This window comes from Rhamphochromis sp. 'chilingali' (assembly GCF_963969265.1).
Source record: "Rhamphochromis sp. 'chilingali' genome assembly, chromosome: 11".
Taxonomy (NCBI): Eukaryota; Metazoa; Chordata; class Actinopteri; order Cichliformes; family Cichlidae; genus Rhamphochromis; species Rhamphochromis sp. 'chilingali'.
In genome coordinates this window covers 13,226,967-13,250,160 of record NC_137938.1, presented here as the reverse complement: position 1 = coordinate 13,250,160, position 23,194 = coordinate 13,226,967, and the positions used below count along the sequence as shown (strand labels likewise).

At 40.6% G+C, this 23,194-nt stretch overlaps 1 protein-coding gene across 1 annotated transcript in view; it reads left to right on the top strand.

The window, feature by feature from the left end:
- The window catches only part of LOC308404998 (eukaryotic translation initiation factor 3 subunit H), a 60,771-nt gene that overhangs the window by 26,632 nt on the left and 10,945 nt on the right, over window positions 1-23,194 (top strand). Inside the window, exons 3-5 of the mRNA XM_080895360.1 lie at window positions 11,282-11,449; window positions 16,113-16,212; window positions 18,928-19,077. Of these exons, the coding sequence (XP_080751486.1) occupies window positions 11,282-11,449; window positions 16,113-16,212; window positions 18,928-19,077 (418 nt within the window). The remainder of the gene's footprint in view (window positions 1-11,281; window positions 11,450-16,112; window positions 16,213-18,927; window positions 19,078-23,194) is intronic.

Sequence of the window (23,194 nt, the reverse complement as noted above, 5' to 3'; positions counted from 1 at the left end):
GTTAGGGAATTGGTATTCATTAGTAAAATAATACATGGCAACAGGTTACTTTGTACTCTTGTAATTTACAGTCACACTAGTTTCCTCTATTCCCTTACAAAATAAAGCTGTTTACGAAGCAGGTGTGAAATGACTCCAAACTACATGGACTTTGCTTTTAGCTTCCTCCTTGGCTATGTTAGCTCTTATCACCCCAAAATCATGTGGCATTCCACAAGGATCTGGGTTCAGTCTCATGTTATTTTTGTGGTATATTATTATCTCATTATGTCATATTATTAGTAGTAGTTTGAAAACCTTTTTTTAATCATCTGTATGCTGACAACATTGAACTGTACCTCTCCTTTATATCTCAGCACATATAAATTAACCATTTTATTTTGTCTCACTGCAACTGGTGGCTGGATGGCAAATAACTTTATCATTCTCCAAACATCTAAGGTCTTTCCCATCCTTTCTGTCTCAAAAAGTGAACTGGAGACACTTGCTCATCCCTTCGTCTCCTCCGACTTGATCTTTTGTAATGCACTAAAACTCATGTATTCAGAACGTTTGTATGTTCTGTGTTGTTTGACCTGGTTTACTTTTACCTTGTATTTGCTCTTAAAAAAATTAATTTAAATTAAATACCCCTGTAACACTTTGTGACTGGTTTCTTGTCTTGAAGTGTGTTATATAATTAAGTTTTAGCTAGTTGCTTTTCCACCAGCAACCAGGTCACTAACATAGAACTGAATTCAGTGGATTGCCACATAGCTCTGCTTGTTGTTATCAATCACCGACCAAGCTTTCTGAGTCCAGATTGGACCAATATCCAGGTAAAATATTAAACTGGTGCATCCCTAACAGACACGCGCAGATTGACTTTTTTTTTTTTTTTTGGATGAAAGACGGGCAGTCACCTTCTTTCTCTTCCCTCTGCCTATCACACTTTCTCCTTTCCTACCCTTGGTCTCCTCCCTTCACTTTTCCCCTCTGCACCTCTCGGTTACTGTCATCATGTATGTCATAATGATGGGGAGCAGTGGCCTTCATTTATCTTGTGCCTGTGTTGTGCTGCAGATAATGTATCTACGCCTCTGCTTCCTGGCCTTTTTTCCACACCCTCTCAGGCCTGTCAGATGAAGTAGACTACTCTTTCATCCACACCACCCCTGATTTTTCAACCCATTATTTATCTCTTCACACTTGTTTTCTCACCATTTATCCAAAATGGGGTTTTTGTTGTTGTTTTTTTAAAATAATTATTTGCTAATCTTGTCATTTTTAGATTTCATGTTCTTTTTGCTAAATATGCATTATTTAGATGTGACAACATATGTAGGTTGGGGAACTCACTCACAGAAAGGAAAGAGAAAAGGAAAGTTTAGTATACTTGGTTAGGTTACACACTGACCACACTGATTGGCAGTGGTTGTGAAGGACCATCATACCTGCTTAAGGACATCTGCTATATCAACCCTGGCTAAAGGCATCTCCTGTACCTGCGTGTCTGTGTAGTGTGCATGTGCGTGCACACATCTGGGTGTACTTGTGTTTGGATATCGCTGCCTGGAAGTGTAGATTGTTTGCCTGAGACAGACAGAAGTGGAGATTGATTTATTCCATTTGTTTTCAATCTAAGGCTGATGTAGGTAGCACATGTGTTTGCTTAGGGCAGCGCTTGTTAGCTCGAAGCCTAATTGGCATATTGTGTTGTGCCAGTGGGGAGAAAAGGAGTGTGGCCCTAATGAATTAGACTTTAGACAAAACCTAGCTATTGTCTTTAGTGGCTGTTAATTAAGCAAACTATATTTGCAGGAACTTGTGCATTTGCATTTGTCATGTTAAAGGTCCCATGCTGTTAAATTTGACTGGGCTTTACAGAATCAGAGGTGTGAAAAGTATTAACTGATTACATTCCTCCATCCTTATATTGCTTCCATTTTTGCATGCCAGGAATAATTTTTTAGCCAGTACTCCAGCAGAATTGAAATCAGCCAATAGTTGTTGAACTATAACAAATCACGAACTGACAACTAAATGGGGTTTCTGTCATTGTAGAGATGTGAACTGGGGCAAATTAATGTTATGTGGCCTATGAAGGAAGAATTGACAGTTTTGTAGAGAAACCCTGAGTTGGTTGAAGAAAGGTTGTCTAAGTTGGGGGTCTTCTGGAAGAAGAAAACTCAAACTTTCCACTCAGAGTTCTCACTAAATCTGCCTTTTAGCACATGACCCCACTGTTAAACTATACGTATTACTGTGTGACTGTTAGGGCCGCCACGATTACTCGACTAGTCACGATTACGTCGACTATCAAAATCGTCGACGACTGATTTAATAGTCGACGCATCGTTTGAAACTTTGTAAGATCACAAAAGACGCAGGAATAAGTAGTAGGATTTAAGAGTGTAATAACGGACTGAAACAGAAGATGCCAGCTGCCGTTAAACCCCGAAGAAGAAGAAGATGCGTCCCAGAATTCATAGCGCAGCCCAGCTCAGTTTCCAACAATGGTGGCAGCTAGTTTGTTTTAATATTACTCTTATTATTCTTTCTGGGTCACAAAATTAAACGTTTAACATATTTTCAGGCGAGAATGTAGCTGTGTAAACCTCAAATATCTGCTCAGTTTATCAAGACACCACTCCGACGTTTTCGGAGACGTCTGTTACCCACTAGCTCGATAGCTAGCCGGGGGCAAGGCTCACTAGAGCCTGTGAGAACACCGGACTCCCGGCAAATCGTTTTCAAACCCACCGCCATCTTTCGCTACTCAGGTTAAATATATATGTCACTTAGATAACTTAAAAATGTTATTGTTTGGCTTTTTTTAGTATTTTATTTGTTCCTGAGTAAATTGGTTTGGCTGAAATTAAAGTTATAGTTTTTACACCGCTGTATAAACGTCAAGCAGACAACTGATTATCAGAAGTGTAAGATGCTCGAGAATATACTCCGGTGTCCCGTTATATTTTAGATAGCAAGGAGTTTATTAAACTTCACCGAAACAATCTGCAAATTTCATTTAAATTTAATAAACTATCTTGTCTTTATTTTTAGTTAGCACATACTTTAAACACTTAAAGCTGTAAGCTAATGATAGTTACATAAGAGCAGATGCATGCTTGTGCAGTAAGCTGTAGGTTTTACGTCCAATGGATGCATGCTCTGATTAGTCGACTAATCGCAAAAATAATCGGTGACTAGTCGACTATCAAAATAATCGTTTGTGGCAACCCTAGTGACTGTTGTTGTTTGGTTAATCTGGTAGTAAAGGGTCAGCTGTAAAGCTATAAGCACAGGTGGGTAGAATCAGTGATGAAGGAACAAGCGTGATGAAGGTTGGTATTGTGAGCTTAAAGTGCTAAAGAAACCCTGCGAACCTGGGAGATCATGAATAACTCATAAAAAAGGGCTACAGCCATTAAATTTGAGTTCCACATGGGCTTTGTGGGCTGGGAATGAATGGATAGCATTATGGATTTTGTCTCAGTTGCATCTCATGGGTACAGCATATAGACATGCACTGCATTTGATGATGGCTAATCTTATTTGTCCTTGAGAGTAACAGCATGTCCATCATTTCCTTGTTTTATTGTGGAAACATTATTTTCACTTTCTGCGCTGGTCATTTTTCATTGTTTTCCCAAATCTGGACAGGGTATGAGTGAAGAGTTTTTGGACTCTGCAGATAACCTGGAATTTTTAACAGATTTGGAGAAGGAGAGAAGTACAAACATTACTGAGTCTGTTTAGGGAATCTGAGGGAGTAGCAAGGTTAGATGAAGGGTTTGGCAAACGGGGCAGCAGCATTGCAACAACAAAGAAGAGAAGGAAGTCGGCCTCAAAGCCTAAAAACATTCAGATTATCTTTGTCCTCTGAAGTAGACGTAGTAGTGGATGCAGCGTTGTTTAGTTGCATATGGGGTTAAGTCAAGCCTGGAGTATTTATAGAATGCTTAGTGCTTGTCAGAGAGGCTTTTAAAGAGAACTGCAAAATAAATGTGTAAACACAGAGATGGTAAGAACCACTCTGTTTTTACCTTCCAAAACAGCTTGGCATCCTTGTCGCAAAGTAAATGACTGTCAGAATGGAGTGCAGAGTAAAAGTGGGTTGTCAGCTGTGTTGAATGAATGGGTCAAGAGTGTGGACTTGTTCAATTAGGGTTTGTGCTCCGGGGCCCTGAGGGTGAGGTGGGGGGGAGAAGAACAACAGCCTTCTTCACTCAGCAGTACGCTGGTAGAATACGATGTCTTTAAATTGTAAGCTAAACATTTGTTTTGTTTTCCTCGTGGCTCTAAAGTATTTATGAAATGCCAAAATGAGTGTGGTTTGCTGTCACTGTGGAGAACATATGTGGAAATAGGGGTTTTCAGTCTGTTCAGTACAATCAAAAGTGTTACACTTCATGCACGAACTGAATCTTTTTTTGTATGTGTGTGTTTTTCAAGTTTCAGCTTGAGGTGTTAATACAAATTAGAAATGCATTATATATGCATAGCTTGATATTTCTTAATATTGAAGATATTTCTTAACATATTCTTTCTTTCTCTTTAACTTTCCTTGATAAATGCACCATCTGAAAGTCATAATTTTAATTTCATTGCGGCTTCCAAATGGATTTTCCCCCCTATAACGAAAATGTATTTTTGATGGAGGTCTGATTGGCCCATTTATCCTTATTTTAAACTATTAAAATGTTCTATTCGCCAAATTCGGTAAGTAGTGGGAGGAAACTGAGGGTAAAGAAATGTCGCTCTCCCAAGCTTCAAACACTTGGCACCATTGTCTGCTACTCACCTGCTTAACTTGACGCTGGTGGATGTAAACTTTGGCGTGTGTGTGTGTGTGTGTGTGTGTGTGTGTGTGTGTGTGTGTGTGTGTGTGTGTGTGTGTGTGTGTGTGTGTGTGTGTGTGTGTTAAACCGCAACAGACTTTCCAGGCAAGGCCCCGTCAGCCTGTCAAGGTGGTGATTAGAATGTGTTGTGACACACAGATACGTGCAGCCTCACATTCAGAGACCCACACACGCTCACACACACCTTGCTGCCCGCACAGAGATGTTGTGGCCTGCAGCAGCATGCAAGGTCCAACGCAGTTCACCTCTTGTGTCATTGAGTATTAGAGTATGGACTGTCTGTCTGGTTCATGGCGGAGAGACACACACACACACACGGTAGTGCGTTGTTGGTTATGACTCTGAATGTTCCTCCCCAAGGTAAGGAGTTTTGCTCCCTACTGATAAACACCTCCAGTCTATCATACATACATACGGCTTGTCCATCCTCAAGCTTCACGTCTCTCACCTTCCTTTTCCACACACACACACACACACACACACACACACACACACACACACACACACACACACACACACACACACACACACACACACACACACACACACACACACTCTCCTTTCCAGATGTCACACTTTTACTCTCTGCATCACATCCTATTTCCTTCTCAATTTTCTGTTGAACTCACAGTTCCTCACATACTCCTTTAAACACACTTTCACTTTGTCTCTTGTCTAAATACACACACACACAATCAAGCAGCACTAAGGGAATGGACAGACTCATTCCCCGTCTGGCCTCAGAACCAGATTGATTGATAGGAGAGGCGGCAGGGCAGCAGAAATGAGTGAGGAATAGCAAATGGTGGGGCACGCTCCCACCTCCACGCCTTGATGATATTGTTAAATTGGCTGTTCTTGGGCTAATGCTGCTGTTATGTCCACAGAATATTACTGGCTTCCCTAGTAAAGCAACAGGGGGGGAGAAAGAAGTCCTCTTTCTGTCTCTCTTTCAAAAAGTCCATATTAACTGGAGTAGCTCTCCAGCTATTCTGGTGAAGTAGAATTTGTGTTGTTCCTTAGCACGACTAAATGTAGTCTCACCCTTGGTGGATGAAGAAAGGGAAAGGAGGGAAAAGAAAGAGCACGATCATCTATTATGTGTGTGCACCCTCAAGATAATTAATCCACATGATACTTGTGAGCCTGTAGATGATGCACGCTGCCTCTTTCATTTTGTCTATGAACTGTTGTGCTGTAAGTACTATATTGAAGGTAAAAGTAAAGTAGGCACAGTCATAGTTGAAAGAACAGAACATTATTCACGTCAGATTACTCTAGCCTTTTTTTCCTCCCTGTTTTGACATTCAGGAAGTACAAAAGCTTCTCTTTGTCGTGTATGAACCTCGAGTCCCATGATGTGTTTGTAGCTTTGACTTCTTATCTCTTTATGACTCATTTTTAGGTATAAAACAATATGTCAGTCAGTGCGTAGATCAAAAATAGGCACCGGATAATCAATTGGCCACTCAGAGTAAAAATGTTCTTTCATTATTTTTTTTATTTTTTTTTTTTGGGGGGGGGGGGGGGCGTGTCAGTGTTTTCCAAGCATGTACCAATCTGTCTTGCTTGTTGACTGATATTGACTATTGGCAAATAAGATGGCATTTACAGGTGTCAGCGAAGGATATTTATCTGTGCTGTCACGTCAGTTTTGCCCTTGGTAAAGGTTCAGAGAAAGTGTGATGAAGAATACTTGTGTCATAATAGAGAACAATACAAAAATAGGGAAGATAAACAGGTATCAGCTGATATAGATAAGTAAGCTAAATAAATATATATAGATGTAGAGAGAGATTTGTTTATCGGTGTCAGTTGATACAAAAGAACACAGAATTTCACTTTAAGTGCATACAGTTTTTTATCTCATCAATAAGTGTCAGTTTGTTACTGGTGATTATATAACTATAAAAATAATTGTTTTTAGCACCTATGTTATCAGGCAGATTGAAAGATCTCCAGAGGTTTATTACTTCCAATCAGTGTTGAGTCGACACAGCTAAGATGCCACGCAGTTTGTTTTGCTGTTTGTTGTTCTTTTTTTTTTTCCTCCACAGCTGTAATTTATGGTTTATGAACAAAGAAGGTAGTGGTCCTGTGCCATTTACAAGACTCTTGTATCTTCTATTAGATTTTTGTAGTGGATGCCTCTGCAGGCCTGCCACTGGCTGGTTGTCTCACTCGCCCCCGAATCTCACTTTAGCTCTCAGGCTAAGAGACAGTTGATTTTCTTCATGTGTCTTCTGTCTTTGTTTCTTCGTCTTTTCCTTTCTGACCTGAGTACAGCCGGTAGGAGTTTGTTTGCAAGGCGGCCTGTCTGCTTGAGTTTCGTCTGGAAGCCGAGTGTCATCCAGTCGAGTAGAGTACACGTCAGTCAGTGTGAAGTTGGTGTAAACTTTGATTAGTTTGAACACGCGGTAGTCTTTTCCCATTCACATGGTGTCATTTTAATGTTAAGAGTATTCAGATACACAGACTTAATGACATGCTGGGATAATCTGCTGGAATAAATATATTTTAATTTTTTCTCACCATCACTTGCAGTGGTGCATGCATGCATGTATTTTCAAATTATGGAAATGTAACAAACACAAAGGAAACACATTCAAATTGTGCAAAATAGAAGAGAAAAACATCCCCAAAAAGTTCAAATTAAAATTAAAGAAGGCCAATACAAAAGTATCCGCTGAATACTAATTCTACTATTTCTGCAGCATTTTTATTATTTGACTTTCACCTTTTGTGAATTGGGGGTCTTTTTGTTTGTTTTCTGGGTTGTTTTTTTTGCCCATGCCTCACATTGTTGAAGTTTTAGTGGGAAGAATTCATATTATTCCAGAACTTTTAAAAATGACAATATTCTTGAAGGAAATCTGTATATCAATCCAAATATGAATAATAATTCTGAGGAATCAGAACCACAAACCCAGTGGGTTAAAGCATTTTTACTGAGGCTCATATATGGCTGTCCCTTTGTTTCTCTGTGCCCCATTGCCTCTTTGCTGCTCAGTTTGTCCTACAAGCTACAGGGGGAAAGACACTATTGAGACGGCGTTTCTTTCGTTATGGAGGCTGCTCCACTCTTTTGAAATTCCGAGTACTTCAGATATGATTTCTTAACCTTCTAAAGATCAGTGACTTTTCACTTGAGTCTTAGATTTCTGCTCCTCTGTTAAAAAGAACCTCCCTGTAAATGCTTCTCAAGGATACTTAGACTTTTGACCAACCTTTTCATTTTAAAGAAAACGCTGAAATCCACCTTTGAATCTAAACTGTAATATCGACTGCAGAAAGACCCACGGACTTGCCGACCGTACATACAATACACAAACATCACATTGGGGAGACAGGTCAGGCTAGGTAGCAAGGAAAAAAACATCGAAATGTGTAACACAAAAGGATAATACAGGAAATCATAGATATCAACACACCATAGCACAATAAACACAGACAAGCAACATGGGAAAGTGTTCCAGTGTGTACATCTGATCTGGGACCGCTGCAATCTTCGACTGCGCCTCCAGCTGACCCGATGTCCACATCAGAGGGGAGGTAAGCGTTGGAGGTGGCATTGGATCCGGGGTAGGGAGGGTGATGCGTCAGTGATTGCTTATCAGTATCAGTATATGTATGTGTTTGCGTGTCCATAGTTCAGCTGAGACAGTGTCCTTCGCCCTGCCAGGCTAAGTAAACAGTCTTCCAGCCAACCCAGGTGGCCTTGTAGGGAATGGGAAGGAACAGACTCAACACAGTCGTTATCAGGGAGTTTTTGTTCGGCTCCAGCCTTGAGCCCACAGCTGGCACCGGGTAGCCGCATTATGATGGTGATTTTTCTTTTGCAACACCTCATGAGAATTTCAAAGCTGTTCTTTAACACTCCGACACTAGTCTCTCAATCTCCCGTTGGAGAACTGCGAGCTTCCCCATGATGGTATCAAACTTGCGTTCCGTGGTGTTGACATTCTTTTGCTCAGAGAGCCGATTCTGAGAACTCACGACTGCAGTCAGCTGTTCCACGATGTAATCCAACTTTCACTCAAAGGTGTTATTCTGAGCAGGCCTCTCCTTGATGTAACCCAATATACGCTCAGGGGTGTTATTCTGAGTATTCACGGCAGCTGTAAGCGTCTCCAAGGTCTTAACCATGCTGCTCTCAATGAGCCCGTTCTGAGAAGTCGCGCCTCGTCCCATCGTTTCAATCCCAGCGGGCAGCCTTGGGGGGGTTTGAACAGCCGGTTCCGCTTTCTTAATTCTCCGATAAGCCAGGGCCGAGCCAGCTCCGATCAGCAAGAACCCTGTTATCATAGATCATCATATTTTTTTTATTTATTTATTTATTTTGATGACGACCTTCTTAAACCATCACTTAAGAAGATCATCACCAGTTGTTTAAATCTGCAATACAGTCATAAGGAATAGGAAATATGTGCTGAAAGCAAAGTCCCGATTGAGCTGCATATTGGACACAACAAAGATTAGAGTTGCGAACTAGGAATTGAAGGTGGTGTTGAGTTAGGGAGGAGAGATGGCCAATTGGTTTTCCTACCTCTGTTGTCAATCGCCCAGCCTTTAGCTTTTGTATCAGAGACAGATCACTTTGTACACAATTTCCCTGCTAATGATAGGGTGCTGGGCTGGTGCATGCCTCAGTGGAGCCTAAAAGGTAAGTACCCATACTGATGGGCATAGAAGTGCACAGACAGATGCTGTATTTAGGTGGCAGGCTGCCTTGAGCTCTGTGTGTCTTGGAGTCTGCTACTAGCCAGCCCCCGAGCAGAGCCACTCTCCAACAGACTTATTATCCTTCCATCACCATCACTCCCTCCTTTCCTCACGCTCTTTTTTGCTTCTCCTGTTACCCTTTTCTCCCACTCTCTGTTTTAATTCTCACCTACTTCTTATTTGTCACCATTCAGTCAGAATTAAAAACTTGAATGTTATAGACACACACTTTAGAAACACACAAACACACTTGCAGATGCTACCTGAAACCTCCTCCTATGATATGTACCAGAATTGCTACAGTCTCCCAATTTCTCTCTCAATCTTCATGTACTGCATCTTCCTCTATTTCTCTCCTACTTTCTCATCCTCCTCCCTCTGTTTGACTCTGCTTCCTTTTGTCTCACTGACCATGTCAAACACTAAATAAAGGGGAAGATTTAAAGGATAGACTGTTACGTCCAGTTCATCAATTCATGTATGGGGCCACAAAAAGGGACTGTTCCCATCCACTGCTCCAAGCCAAATGTTAAAATTCAGTTCAAGGAGAACATTTGATTGATTATTTTCTTTGTTTTGTTGCAAGAAACAGGTTTGTGGGAGGTTTGCTTCAAGAAAACTTGAGATTAATGCAAAGCAGATGGGGTCCCTTGCATCGCTTTGGATTTTAGTGATTCAGAAACCTCAGTGTTTTTAACACTCCATGAACTCTTGGAGGTCAGCTAATTACAACCAAATGAAATGTTAATATATTTTGACTTTGGCTGATCTCTGCTTTACATAACCTCAACTGCCAGGGGTCAAATTTTGACCATAAGGCAGAAGATAAAAAAAGAAGTTCACCCATTTAAAAAAAAAAAAAAAAAATTGTTTTCTTCCCTGCCTTATTTTTCTTTGTGTGTTCCCTCTCATCCCACTTCCCCTCTTTAACACGTTCCCTCCATTTCAAGTGTCCTTCATTTTTCCCAGCTTTGCTCTTTTTTTCTTTCCCTTTCTGCTTTTCACCCATGCCTCTTTTCAAACCGCTCCAGTTTGTTCTTGCTAACAGCCCCAGTAGGAGAAAGATGTGCTCTACAGACTGGGGTCTAGGGGGCCACAGCTGCCCAATCACAAACTGATTTATCAACCTCCTCCAGCCAGCCTGCATAGAGATACTGTTTTGCTTGCTTGCTTTGGTTGTTACTTACAGCCAGCGAGGCAGGTTGTTTGTATTTGTGGCTGTGCATCCTTAGGATGTGTCTGCCATAATGAAATGGCTCTCCCCAAAATGCATCTTGCCTTCTCTCTGTTAGCTTAAGCCTGTCTGTGTCTCTGTCCTGCCGTTCTCTCCCCAGTACGATGTATTAACTGACATAAGTAATGAAAGGCTGACTGGTGAACCCAGCTGATGTTTGTTTTAGAAATCTCCACCACAGCCACTTGATAACAGAAGATGAAGCTTTTGTTTTTCCTCAGTTTCATTGCATTCGTCCTTCACATCCTGGTTGCTCTTTTTCTTCACCATATTTATCATTTTTCTCACATCTCCTCTCTCCCATTACTCCCTCCCCTTGTTCATACACCATGTAGAGTTCCAGATGGAGAACAGATATTCACAGTTTCAAAAAAAAGAAGCTGATTTCAGTGAACTGATTTTTTTTCCCCTTCTTCTTTGTCCCATTTCCCTGACTTTCCCCTCCCTTCCTCTCTATTTCTTCCTCTTCCTCTGCCTCTAGTCCAGTACCAGATGGAGATGATGCGTTCTCTGCGTCACGTCAACATTGACCATCTGCATGTGGGCTGGTACCAGTCCACCTACTATGGCTCCTTTGTCAGCCGAGCGCTGCTCGACTCTCAGTTCAGCTACCAGCACGCCATTGAGGAGTCAGTAGTACTCATATATGGTGAGTAGTCCTGTACAGAACACGGCGTAAAGACAGTTTTTTTTTTTTTTTAAATCATTTTGTTTACTTTTGTTTGCAAGTTAAGACCAGAAATTGGCAAAACATCAAATATATTTTACTATAGATGAACAGACAGAACAAAGAATTTGAATATAAATAAAAAAGATTCATGGTATAGATGTTAAATTAAGAATTCATCAATTTAAGTATAATTTACTTATTATACTTTTTCTTATATTCTTTCATACTTGCACTGGCGGTGGATGCTCATATTAAATTTGCATAAACATTTAAAGAATAAGAGCAGCTGAGCCTAAAGTTCAGACTGTTCAAAGCACTTGATCTCTGATATTTTGTTTCCTTTTGCTCCGTATGATGTCAGTGAGAGTGGGTATCTCTAATGTGTCAGGTCCACAGCTGTGACTGAGTATAAAAGCCCCCACGAGAAGAAATCTGCCTTAAAGTAGGGGAATGGAAGCTGAAATGGCTTATTTCGCACAGTGGATAAGCCAAATTATTTTGAACCTTTAATAATGTAAAGCTGCCCTAGTGGGGTTCAAGAATTAAAATAATTGGAAATTTGCATAATAGGTCCCCTTCAAGTTTATGTTGTGTGTGTTTTTAAGAGCCACAATAAAGGTGTAAATCTTGGACTGTCTGTTGCTGTTACATTTAAAAAAAAAAAGTTGTATTGATAATGTGATATCAAGCCAAAAGGAGAGAAGGGATCCACTGCTGTATTTGTCACATGTCCTAAAGCCATTCAAACCTTTCACAGGGCACCAGTACTGAAAGAGACTCATGCTGGTGGAAAGTCATTCTAGTAAAGTTGGCCCCACAAAGTACTGCTGAGTCCTCATGAAATAAAGTAAACACAGCAACATCAAAACACTCACCCTAGGCCTGAAAGCAGAAAAGCTTGCTTAGTTTCAGTAAACATGGTCGTTATCTGTTTTCTTTCTCTTGCACCAAAATGGTGCCTCTACAAGAGAGTTGATTACAGTCATTTATGCTTCATTGTCACTCAGGTTTCTGCCATGATTAAACAACCACATGTCAAATTTAGTCTCTTTAATCAATAGGTATCCAAGAATAGGACTGCCACTGAGAAGTCTTAAGATATTTTGCTGCGGTGCACTTTTAGAAACTCAGCAATAAATCAGTCTGACAGATGTAGGAACAGATTAGTGGAGGTAAGCACAGATGTTTAAAAAACAATCTAATTCTAAGCGTCATGTGCCTGGAATTAGATTTTTGTTTCAAGATGGATTTCTGCAAGTTCTGCATTGTCATCAAGTCTATATCATCAAGGAGACTGACGATTATTTATAGAGAGTTTTTATTTTTGTGCACATCTGCAATAGTACAGATTTAGATGGAGATGACTTTTGGCTTTTGACCTTACAATAAATTCTGTTGATGCCGTGGTCTGGAACTCTTGTGAGGGGAAAGGCGGGCTCGCAGAAGACTGGATTAACTATGTAGCCTGTAGCTGCTAACATGAGACCAACAGGCATTATGTGGGTTCACCTGCTTCACACTAAAAGCCTTTAAAAGCTCCCCGGAAATGCTGAACCACCCCAGATGGTGTAAGGATTTAAATGACAGCAAAACATGACAGAAAATGAAAACCTGTCACTACTTGGTGAAGTGTTAACTTCTTAGTGTCTAAATAAATGGAATTTTATTGCCACACCAAGTTCAGAGGGAGCATATTAATACATTACATGGATAAGTGGACAATGAAATGGATGATAATGGCGATCGTTTTGTCGTTCCTGTCAGAGTGCTGCTGTTTTCTTTTATCCATCCATCCATTATTTTCCACTTATCTGAAGTCAGGCTGTGGATGCAGCAGGTTAAGCAGCGTATTCAAGAAATCTTTCTCCCCAGCCATGTTCCCCAGTTTCTCCTGCGGGATCCCAAGGCATTCCCAGGCTTGATAAGAAATCCAGTCACTTGAGCAGGTTCTGGGTTTACACTGGGTTGTACGCCCAGTCAGGCGTGCCCAGTCGTCATCCAAACCAGATGTCCGAACCACCTCAACGGACTCCTTTTGACATGCCCTTGACAAATTGCCAGGGCGTGTCATTTGTGCGTCCGTGTGATCCTGGGAAGTGTGTTGTCCAAGGCCTTTGTCACAGAGGTGGGACCGGACAGCGAGCAATTTGGAAAATTCTAAAGAAACCGATTGTTTAGAGGTGATTAACCTCACCAGCGAGCATCTGATGGCCAGGCCTGAAAACTAGCATGGATCTGCTACCCTGTGGGCCCACCTTCTGCAGAGGCAGGCGTTGGTGTGAGCTGCAGATTGAGCTGGGCAGTAGGCAAAGGCAGGGGTGTTGGTGTGTGGACCCTAGACATTACAGAGGACATGGACCAACACATTAAACTTTTCTAAGCTGAGGAATCAAATATAGACACTGTCAGTATGCCACACTGTGTCAAGAAAGTATTTCCTCTCTGTATTGCTCATTTTGTTTTTCTCCCTCAGGTTTATGAACCGAAAAATAAAAGTAAAGCCAGGGTGACACAAAAAGACTCACAAGCTCACTGAATTTAAAGCAGTCTTTCATTAAAACCGTTCACAGTTTATCCAGTTACTTCAAGTCTAGAGTCAGACAATAAAGAGGACTGTAGTTTAAAAAAAATCTCAGATTTAGGAAAATAAGTGTATTCTGTGCAGGGAAATTGCTAATGAAAACAACTTTGAATTTCAAGGTTTAAGTAATGCTGACTGCCGAGGAGCTCTCCCTGCCCTGTTCTGTCTCTTTAGCATTACTCCTGGGTTGTATTGTTTTTAGACTGTAGACACTCAGTATTGACAAAGATTAAATTTGACCATGTTAAACATGCAACCCTCTGATCCAGTCATCCCAGAAAGCCATTTAGCCAAGCAGTGAGCGTCCTCTCATTCCAAAGGAGTGCGCTGTTATGTCAGTCAATAATGCAGCGCTTAACAGATCACAGTGCCTCAAAGGAATTGACATTATATCTCCGTTTAAAGTCAAAGGGAAAGAAAATTGATTTCCTTTTTTTTTTTTTTTTTTTTTTTTGTTCTGTTTTTCATTAGCTCACCGTTCAATTTACGTCGATTAAGGAATCAATCCCGTGGCCAACTGGCGGCGTTAATGGCTTCTGTCCAGTGACAGCACAGAGTTAAAGCTGGTTGTTAAACCAGTTGTTTGAATGTGTTCAGTGCAGTGACTGTCTTATTTGAGGTGAAAAATTGAAGAGGTTAAGATGGACCAATGCAGAGCTAAGCAGCAGCAGCTCTGTGCAGTTTCCTTCTGTGTATTTGCAAAAATAAAGACAAAAGTCTAACAGTTTACTGCATATTGACCAACAGAACTGATGTATAAAATCATGTGTGTACCACTTGGCACAGATTAGTGTCTGTGGGAAGGAAAAGATAAAGGTTCCGTGTCCAAATTCACGAGGCTCCTGGGGCTTCAGGCTTGATCATGCAAAATGTTAATTAAGCCATCAGGCTTCCTCCAAGTATAGGATGGTTATCTTTAGTGAACTGTTGCTATTAGCAACCACTCTCAGTGGAGATGACCACATGAACTGAACTAGCTAAGTTGTAGGTAAAAAGGTGGATGTAGTTAAGACCCATTTTCTGCAGGTAATCTGAACAGGAAGTGAACTTTGTTTTTTCTTATTTGCTGCTTTTACTTTATTTTAGTGTGTTGAATTGATTTTTATAACAGAAGCAATTTTGTAAGTGCTCTTCTTTTTCCTACTTTGTATGCCAGTACAAGAATAGAGTTTTCCATCCCGAAAATTGGGGAGAGGACATACTGACGGAATCTGAAAATTCCCCGAGTCATTGTTATAATGGCTTATCTGCAGATGAGACCCTTTTAACAGGATCTTTTTGTTCCTCATATTTTCACTTTGGGGACATGCACGTTTTTGGCTCAGTTTGACTGTATTAATCTGTAAACTGTGGCTTTTCTTTAGAGAGGTGTAAAAAGGAGTCTGCTGGAAACCACATTTCAGAGTTATTAAGGAGAATACTGTGCATTATGATTAAGCTACTGTGGCCTATGATGATGGCGGTCACAGTGCAGAGACACACCACTCTTTTCCGTGCATGGAAAGGAAGCTAATTATTATTGTTGACATGTCATGCTAAGTTGCTTTTGCAAATATAGTGCTTAACTTTGGCTTTGGCTTAATAGCAAGGCAAGCCTGTCAGTTCTCTGAAAATTAATCATTAGGCTTTTTCATTTATGAAAATTGTAAAATTTAAGGGTTTTATGATTCTCAGTGCTGAAAAATTGGATATCATCCTAGTCCGTGTTGTACATTTTGAAACATCCCTGTTTTATCACTGTATTCAGGGTGAATACTTTTCACGTCTTTAAGGGGGAAAGAAAATCAAAAAGAAAAAACAATCCCTCTCTCACTCAGGATTTCACATATAACAATATGAGTCGTGAAAGCAATCTATGTCAAAACTGTGTTCAATAAATAGAGCTGTCGTGAAACTTCCAAAATGAGTCCAAAATTGCATTGTTGTATTTATTTATTTATTTGAAATGGGCAAAATGAAAACCATGAGTTTGTTTTCTGCAACCCATATGATTTAAGATGGTTATTGCAGGTTTTTTTCTTCTTTTTTTAAAATCAAGCTCTCACCTCTGTCTCATTCTAGATCCTATAAAGACGGCTCAAGGCTCCCTGTCTCTCAAAGCCTACAGGCTTACCCCAAAACTCATGGAGATCTGCAAAGAGAAAGATTTCACACCTGAGGGGTGAGTAATTCAGGACCAGAACACACAGCGGGATACTACTCATGCTACTACTTTTACTTTGTTGACCATGCCCACACAGAAATGCAGATATTCACAGATAACTATATGTATACACATGAGCTGCTATTGCTTATAGGAATTGAGAATTATTATTATTATTATTATTATTATTATTATTATTATTATCATTATTAGTGGGGTTTTTTTCACAGTTCCAATTCTGTTTATTCAATGGATGCAAATATGGCCTTTGCATCCTCAGGGGAGGTATTTAGTAGCAGTTGAAGATGGATGCTGATGATGATGATTTATCATCTCGCCCTTGCCCGTCAAACAAATGTACCATGTTTACACTTTTTCTGACCCCAAGGCTTATCGTAATTGCTTTTAAATTGCTGCTAAAAACGTCTGTAATGAGGGGGACTATTTTCCTGGCAGTTCAGGGTGGTGCCGGTGCACCAGCTCCCACATGCAGAAACGCACGAGGGCGCAAACGCTCGGACAAATGCGAGCGTAACGGCCCAGTGGAGAAACACCGCAGGCTGTCCATTAAAAATCTTTAGATATACACTTTGAAATCCACTAAAAGCAAGCGTATTTGCAGGCAGTACGGCAATTTAACTGCATCATTTCATTTCCCTCTCTCCCAATTTCCTCTGTATTTCGCCACCTGTGTGCGTCTGCCAGCCACTCTGTTATTGACCCACTGTGTTTGGCCCAGAGTCAGGATCCTTCTCATTTCTGCAGCTTTTCATTAGTTCCTATGATTTATTATAGCCCCAATCTGTAGCTATCAGTGTTCCCAATAAGTCCGTGATTGAAAGAGGGCAGCTCAGGGCAGGAAAGGACAATATCGCCCCATTACAACAATCTCGTCTCTATCCTATTATTTCCAAAATAGACTAGAAATCTGAATATCAATAACATTTTCCCTCCTCCAAAGATGCAAAACTTCAAAAGTGTTTCATTTTTCCCCTCTGCTACAATGTGCAGTAAAAAATCAGCCTCTTTCATGTTGCTGTATTTGATGTTGCATAAGCTTGCATATATTGTGCACCTTTTTTTGAAATGAAAGGCAAGGATAGATGACTGTTGAATAGGCTCATCCCTTTGAACTGCCCTCCAAGTCTGTCGGGCTATGAAGGCAGTGGTCAATAGCGTCCACTTCAACGCAAAATCTGAAGCTTCAAATTAGTCTGCCTGTGGAGTCAACCTTTTGGCTCTGTCCAGCGGGGCCCGACTTGTAAAGAGCGTGGCATTAAGTGTGCCAGAGTCTAGTATGGTTGAACAATTTGTCCTGCGTAGAATGTGCTGTCCTTCCGTTTCCTCATAGCCACCTTTTTATATCAATCTGGCGGCATTTGAAAAGGTCATCGAATGCAGGAAATGTTTTAAAGCCCTCTAGATTGATAATTGTGCCAAATCTTTAGCAAACAGTGTTTATATCATTATGGATTTCCTTATAGACTGCTGTTACCCATACTGACTCGGAGCCCGGGGCACCATTGTCGTCTTGCTTTTGCCTCCGAGTCTCCTCTTAAAGTTTGCTTGAGGTGCTGCTCTACTTAGAATATAAAACAATATCTTTCAGAATAACTTAAAATCAGTGATGCTCCACATCCCTATTTATCACACAGACACGAATTATACAGCCCAAACATCTCTGTTTCTGGTACATTGCACACGGCAGATTAATGCAGTGAGTGTATTGATCTCATAACAAGCACAATGCATCTAACAAGGCAACATTAGACACATACAGACATTAGTTTGTAGCCCGTCCACTGTGCGCGAGTGACAGGCTGAGCCGAGGCAGTCAGTCAGGGTTATTAGATTTATGTGAGACATTAAGCAAAGATTGAAGTTCCATTTTGTGTTAACAGACCCCTGTTAGAAAAAGGGAGAGAGAGGTGCGGCTTTCAGCTCCCGAGGAGTTGATCAGGAATTAGTCAATGCCTTGTGTGCTTGGCATAATAGCCCTCCCGCAAAGTTCATACTGGTTACTGTGGCTAACATTGCTATTGGGAGGCAATATGAACTGCTGAATCAATGACAGCATTTTTTACATGTCAGCGTGTAACATGCATTATAATATTTTTCAATATTGCACAATACTGAAATGCAGCTTTTGTTTTAATATGGAGAAACGCATGCTAACGAACACGAAAATTTGGAGTAGCAGAGGAACAGACTAGAAAAACTGATTTCAACACTTGAATGCAAATGAGTCCCAGCAGAGCAACTATTAACCCCAAACCACCGTCTGTTCACTTAAAAATGTATTCGCAATTGCTATAGATCAGCTAAGACCAGGTTTGTTTAACAGTTGTTTATTTTCCACTCTGATTCACTCTCTTTTGTGTCAAGGTAGCTGTCCCTTTAAAACAACTTAATGTTTCTAATAGAAAAAAAATTCCTGTAGTTAGTATAAACCTGTGACTGTGATTCAGCACAACAAAAAGAACAGTGGTTATCACACGGGGCCAGGCACTGAAGTCCATCAGGGTTCCCTTAGAAATCATATGAGATGTTTAAACACCCACCACTTTTTTTGGTATCATTAATTTTCAGCCACATCATTGGGTCCATCACACTTCGAGTGAGTTTAAAGTAGAAAGATGGTCGAAATCCATGTGAGAAATGTGAAGAAATGTGATTTCACCTTTACCTCCTGTCTCCCCTCCCCTCTTTTCTTCTTTCTCTGTCTCCCTTTAGCTTGAAGAAGGCCAACATTGGCTTTGAACAAATGTTTGAGGAGGTGCCCATCGTCATCAAAAACTCCCATCTTATCAATGTACTAATGTGGGAGCTGGAGGACAAGTCCACGGTCGCCGACAAGCACGAACTGCTAAACCTCTCAAGCAGGTCAGACATGAGCTCATGCAGCCATTTACCACAAGGGCCCAAGGCCAGACACCTCGGTTGTAAAAAGGCAAATAAGATATTGGTGGACTACACGTTTTTCTCAAGAGGGGAAGCTTATCTGGATGGGTTTTTTTTTGAAGGGTTATCAACATATGTTTCCTAACCTTTAGTACGGCTTTACTTTTATTATCTATTCTCATGCCCGCATTGCAGTGTGAGTGCTTTGGTTTTCTTCCTGATGTTGTATATACTTTTTTTTTTTAATTCCCAGATTTAAAACCCTGTGTTATGGTTTCTTTTCAAGTTTCAAGACTCCTGTTTGCAAAGCCGACAAATAGTTAATCTTACAATGCAAATGAAAAGATCTGTGGGACATCGTAACTGCAGGACGTTTTTCAATATTTCACCTTAATGGCTCAATAAGGTCATCTGAAATTCGTACCATCTCTTTTCAGGCTTTGTGTAAAATCTACAGTCAAACAGAGGAAAAGTGGTTATTGATGGAAATTCTTTCAGCCCACACAATCCAGCTCTGAGCAAAGTGTCACCTTAGTTTGATTTCTTTGTACATAGTCACCATAGTACACTGAGTACTTATCTACTAAAGAATGCAGGCAGTTCTTAAAATCATCTTACAAGCTTTGAAGCCATATTGAGGGTATCTCTTTAAGCTTGCAGGCTGCTTCAACAGACATGACTTAAGGCTACTTCTAAATTAAAATTGATTTGACATTAGCGAACTCTTGGGCATTAATCTGTGTCTTCTCAACTGTTCCAAAAGCTGCTAGATTGAATGAAAGAATAAGCAGTTTATTGATGCATTCTGCCTTTTGCGTACCCTCCCCAGGGCAACAACACCGGATCTTACATCCACTTCCATATCCTATACTTGGGTTTAGTACTAGTTGAGAAACTTTACTTGGTATGATAATATAGATTTATGTGTTATTGATATTATACATATCAATATTATTACATTTTTATTATTGCATTGCAGTGTTTAGGTCAGATGGCTCTGACATGGTTGAACATGCAGATGATTCATTCATGAGGAAAGGGTCAGATACATTGAGGTGGATGCACAGTGTCTACAGTTCCTATTCCAAATGTTGGGAAGTTGGGAAAAATGTAAATAAAAGCATAAAGGAATGAACTGCAAATTTTGGGTAGTAACACGATTTCAGGTAACACGACTGGACATAAACAAAAGAGCTTGTTAGAGTTTCACAGAAGTAAAGATGTACAGCAGACTCCAAAAAACTGCATCTATAAACACGTGGAACAATTTCACAATAATGTCCCTCAATGTAAAAGTTTGAAAACTTTGAATAGCTCATCCTCTTCAGTATATAATCTCACCAAATGATTCAAAGAATCTGGACAAGTCTGTGTGTAAGGGACAGGGATGGAAATGTTGGATGCTCGTGAGCTTCAGGTCTTTGGGCAACACTGCATTTAAAAACAGGTGGGGCTTTGTCATGGAAATCATCACATGGGCTTAGAAGCACTTCCAGAAATCAATCAAGTTCAGTCTCAGTGATCCAAAGATGACGCTATATATGAACATGGTCTAGAAACACTGCCTTCTTCTCTGACCCAAACCTATTTAACCCTGGAGAACCAATGGGGTCGGATCTGAACCCATGGGTTCTCCAGGGTTAAAATGGACCTGGACAAATCCAAATTTCAAATTTATTTTGTAAACATGCTTCGCCCTCTGCACTGAAGAGCAGAGGGACCGTCCAGCTTTTTATCAGCACTTTTATCGTGCCTGTGAAATTGGCAGCTCGGCACCATCCGTGCTTAAAGGTGTATACAGGTTTTAGAGCAACATATGCTCATATCAAGTTTGTAGGGAAGGTCCTGCATATTTCACCCAGAACATGCTTGACTGCACACTGAAGCTATGATAACAGCATGGCTTCATAGTAGAAGAGTCCAGATGCTAATGTGGCCTGGCTGCGATCCAGACCTTTCACCATCTGAAAACATTTGGCACATTATGAAATGAGCAACATGGCAAATAAGGCCAAGGACTGTTGAGCTGCTAGAGCAAGAATAATCAGACGGACAAGAATGGGACAATATTCCTCTGCTAAAAGTCCAGCAGCTGGTCTCCTCAGTTCCCAGACTGTTGTTGAAAGAAAAGTGGGTGTTACACACTGGTAAACATGGCCCTGTCCCAGCTTTTTTGGGATGTGTTGCTGCTGTTAAATCCAAAATGGCCTTATTTATTTATTTATTTGTTTATTTATTTATCTGAAAATAGTATATTTTCTCAGTTTAAACATTGCATTTGTGTTTTATTTACATTTCACAACTTTTTTTTGAAATTGGAGTTGTAAGCTGGAAGACAAACTACACTGGAGCCTTAATAGCATAAACAACTGTGTCCCTTTCCACCCATAATAGCCTTTTGGAAATAATGGGGTTTTATGTTGTGCTGGCAAAAGTTACGAGAGAGGACTTTTAAATAGGATTATTTTCTTCTTTTTTATGTTATTTGGTATGAAGAATATATATATTTAAAAAAAGAAGGAACAAGTAATCAAACCAATTCCTTTAAACTTTATTCTAAAATAACTGGATCGTACCAGATAGTAGGTGCTACATTTTTTTTTTGGGGGGGGGGGGGGGGGGGGGGGGGGTTTGTAAATTGTTCCGATCACTGCCCACAAATGCATTCCAGGGCGCGTCTGACCACTTATCCGATTTCCCAATCCTGTACCTTTTAGGATGGAATTGGATGTTTGATTGAGAGATTCACTCTAAAACTCGGTCCGGTAAATGCCACATTTTAAATGTCACAGCCTATTTATTCCAAAATGTCTTCAAAAGCAGGACCTGCCATCAAACTTTGCCTACCATCACTAATGAGCACAATATGAACAAATATAACCAACCATATCAACTCACAGCCTGGCTCTTTAAGTCTCGCATTTATATCTCAGAGGCACTCAGCATCAGTCTCAGGAGAATTTATCAGCAATCATTTATGGAGATAAATCACTGCAAGTGGAGCAACAGCTGTGAAGCTGCTAATCAAAAAGCTTCCCAGGGGCAGGTGTGAGAAATTAGCACAATAACGACTCAAAGTGCTGATTTACACACTGGCAGCGCGCAAAACACTGTGCTCACTTGCACGCTGCGGCGAGGCACTTCGGGAGTTGTTGTTATTCTCCTCAACTGTGTCCTTAAACGCAAGTATGGCATGACTTAAATGAGGCCTCATGCAGGCAGACATGTAGGTTCCATGAGCATGGCCAACAGAGGCAGGCAGAAACCCCAGCAATTTTCTTCCAAATTACTAAATAGAGTGAAGGAGAATGGCTCACTATTCTTGCATATTGTTCCATTTTCCAAGTGATTACTCTGAAGTTGAAGCATAGCTTTTGATATCGCCCAAAACGGAGCAGAAGCAGGATGGCCCTCCCCCGTAGGTTTTTCGACACAACCGCCGATGGGATGTCTGGCAAGATGAAATTGTTTCCCCGAAGTTGTCAGATTGCTGCACAGCTCTGCCCTCGTATTGGATTGTAGCGCTCCATCTCTCTACATCTTCTGCTGACAGCCCCACCCTTTTCTCCTCATTTCCACCCCTTCAAAAAAAAAAGAAACGGGGGAAAAAAAGAAGAAAAAGTAAACGATAATGGGTTTTATTTAATGTTTTTCCTTTTGTCTCATTTTCCAATCTGCGGTCCCATTTGTCAATGTCATCTATGTCTAACGCTGAGAGAGTGCCGTTTCACTCCAGCAAACAGGGTTCTTCTTACCACAGATGATGATGTTGATCGTGGTGATGGATTGTATGAATGTAAATTCATCTATGTAGCCTTTCAACCCCCACAGCCCTCTTGAAATACCCATGTTTGCAGTGTTATTAAAACTAAACTACATTTTGGGCCTTTTACAAGGTCTTCACTCATGTGTAAATTTCCCATTTAGTTCATTACCCCCAGTATCTGTCTGATTAGTGTATTTGGCCTCCTGCCTGGACTCTTTTACTGTTGGAAAAGTGAAAAATATGTAAACATATTTTCTCTGATATTAAATTACCCTGATAAGTTTTCGGTGAGTGAGGGGGAGGGGAGAACTTTTAAGGCTTTGTGTGCTATAG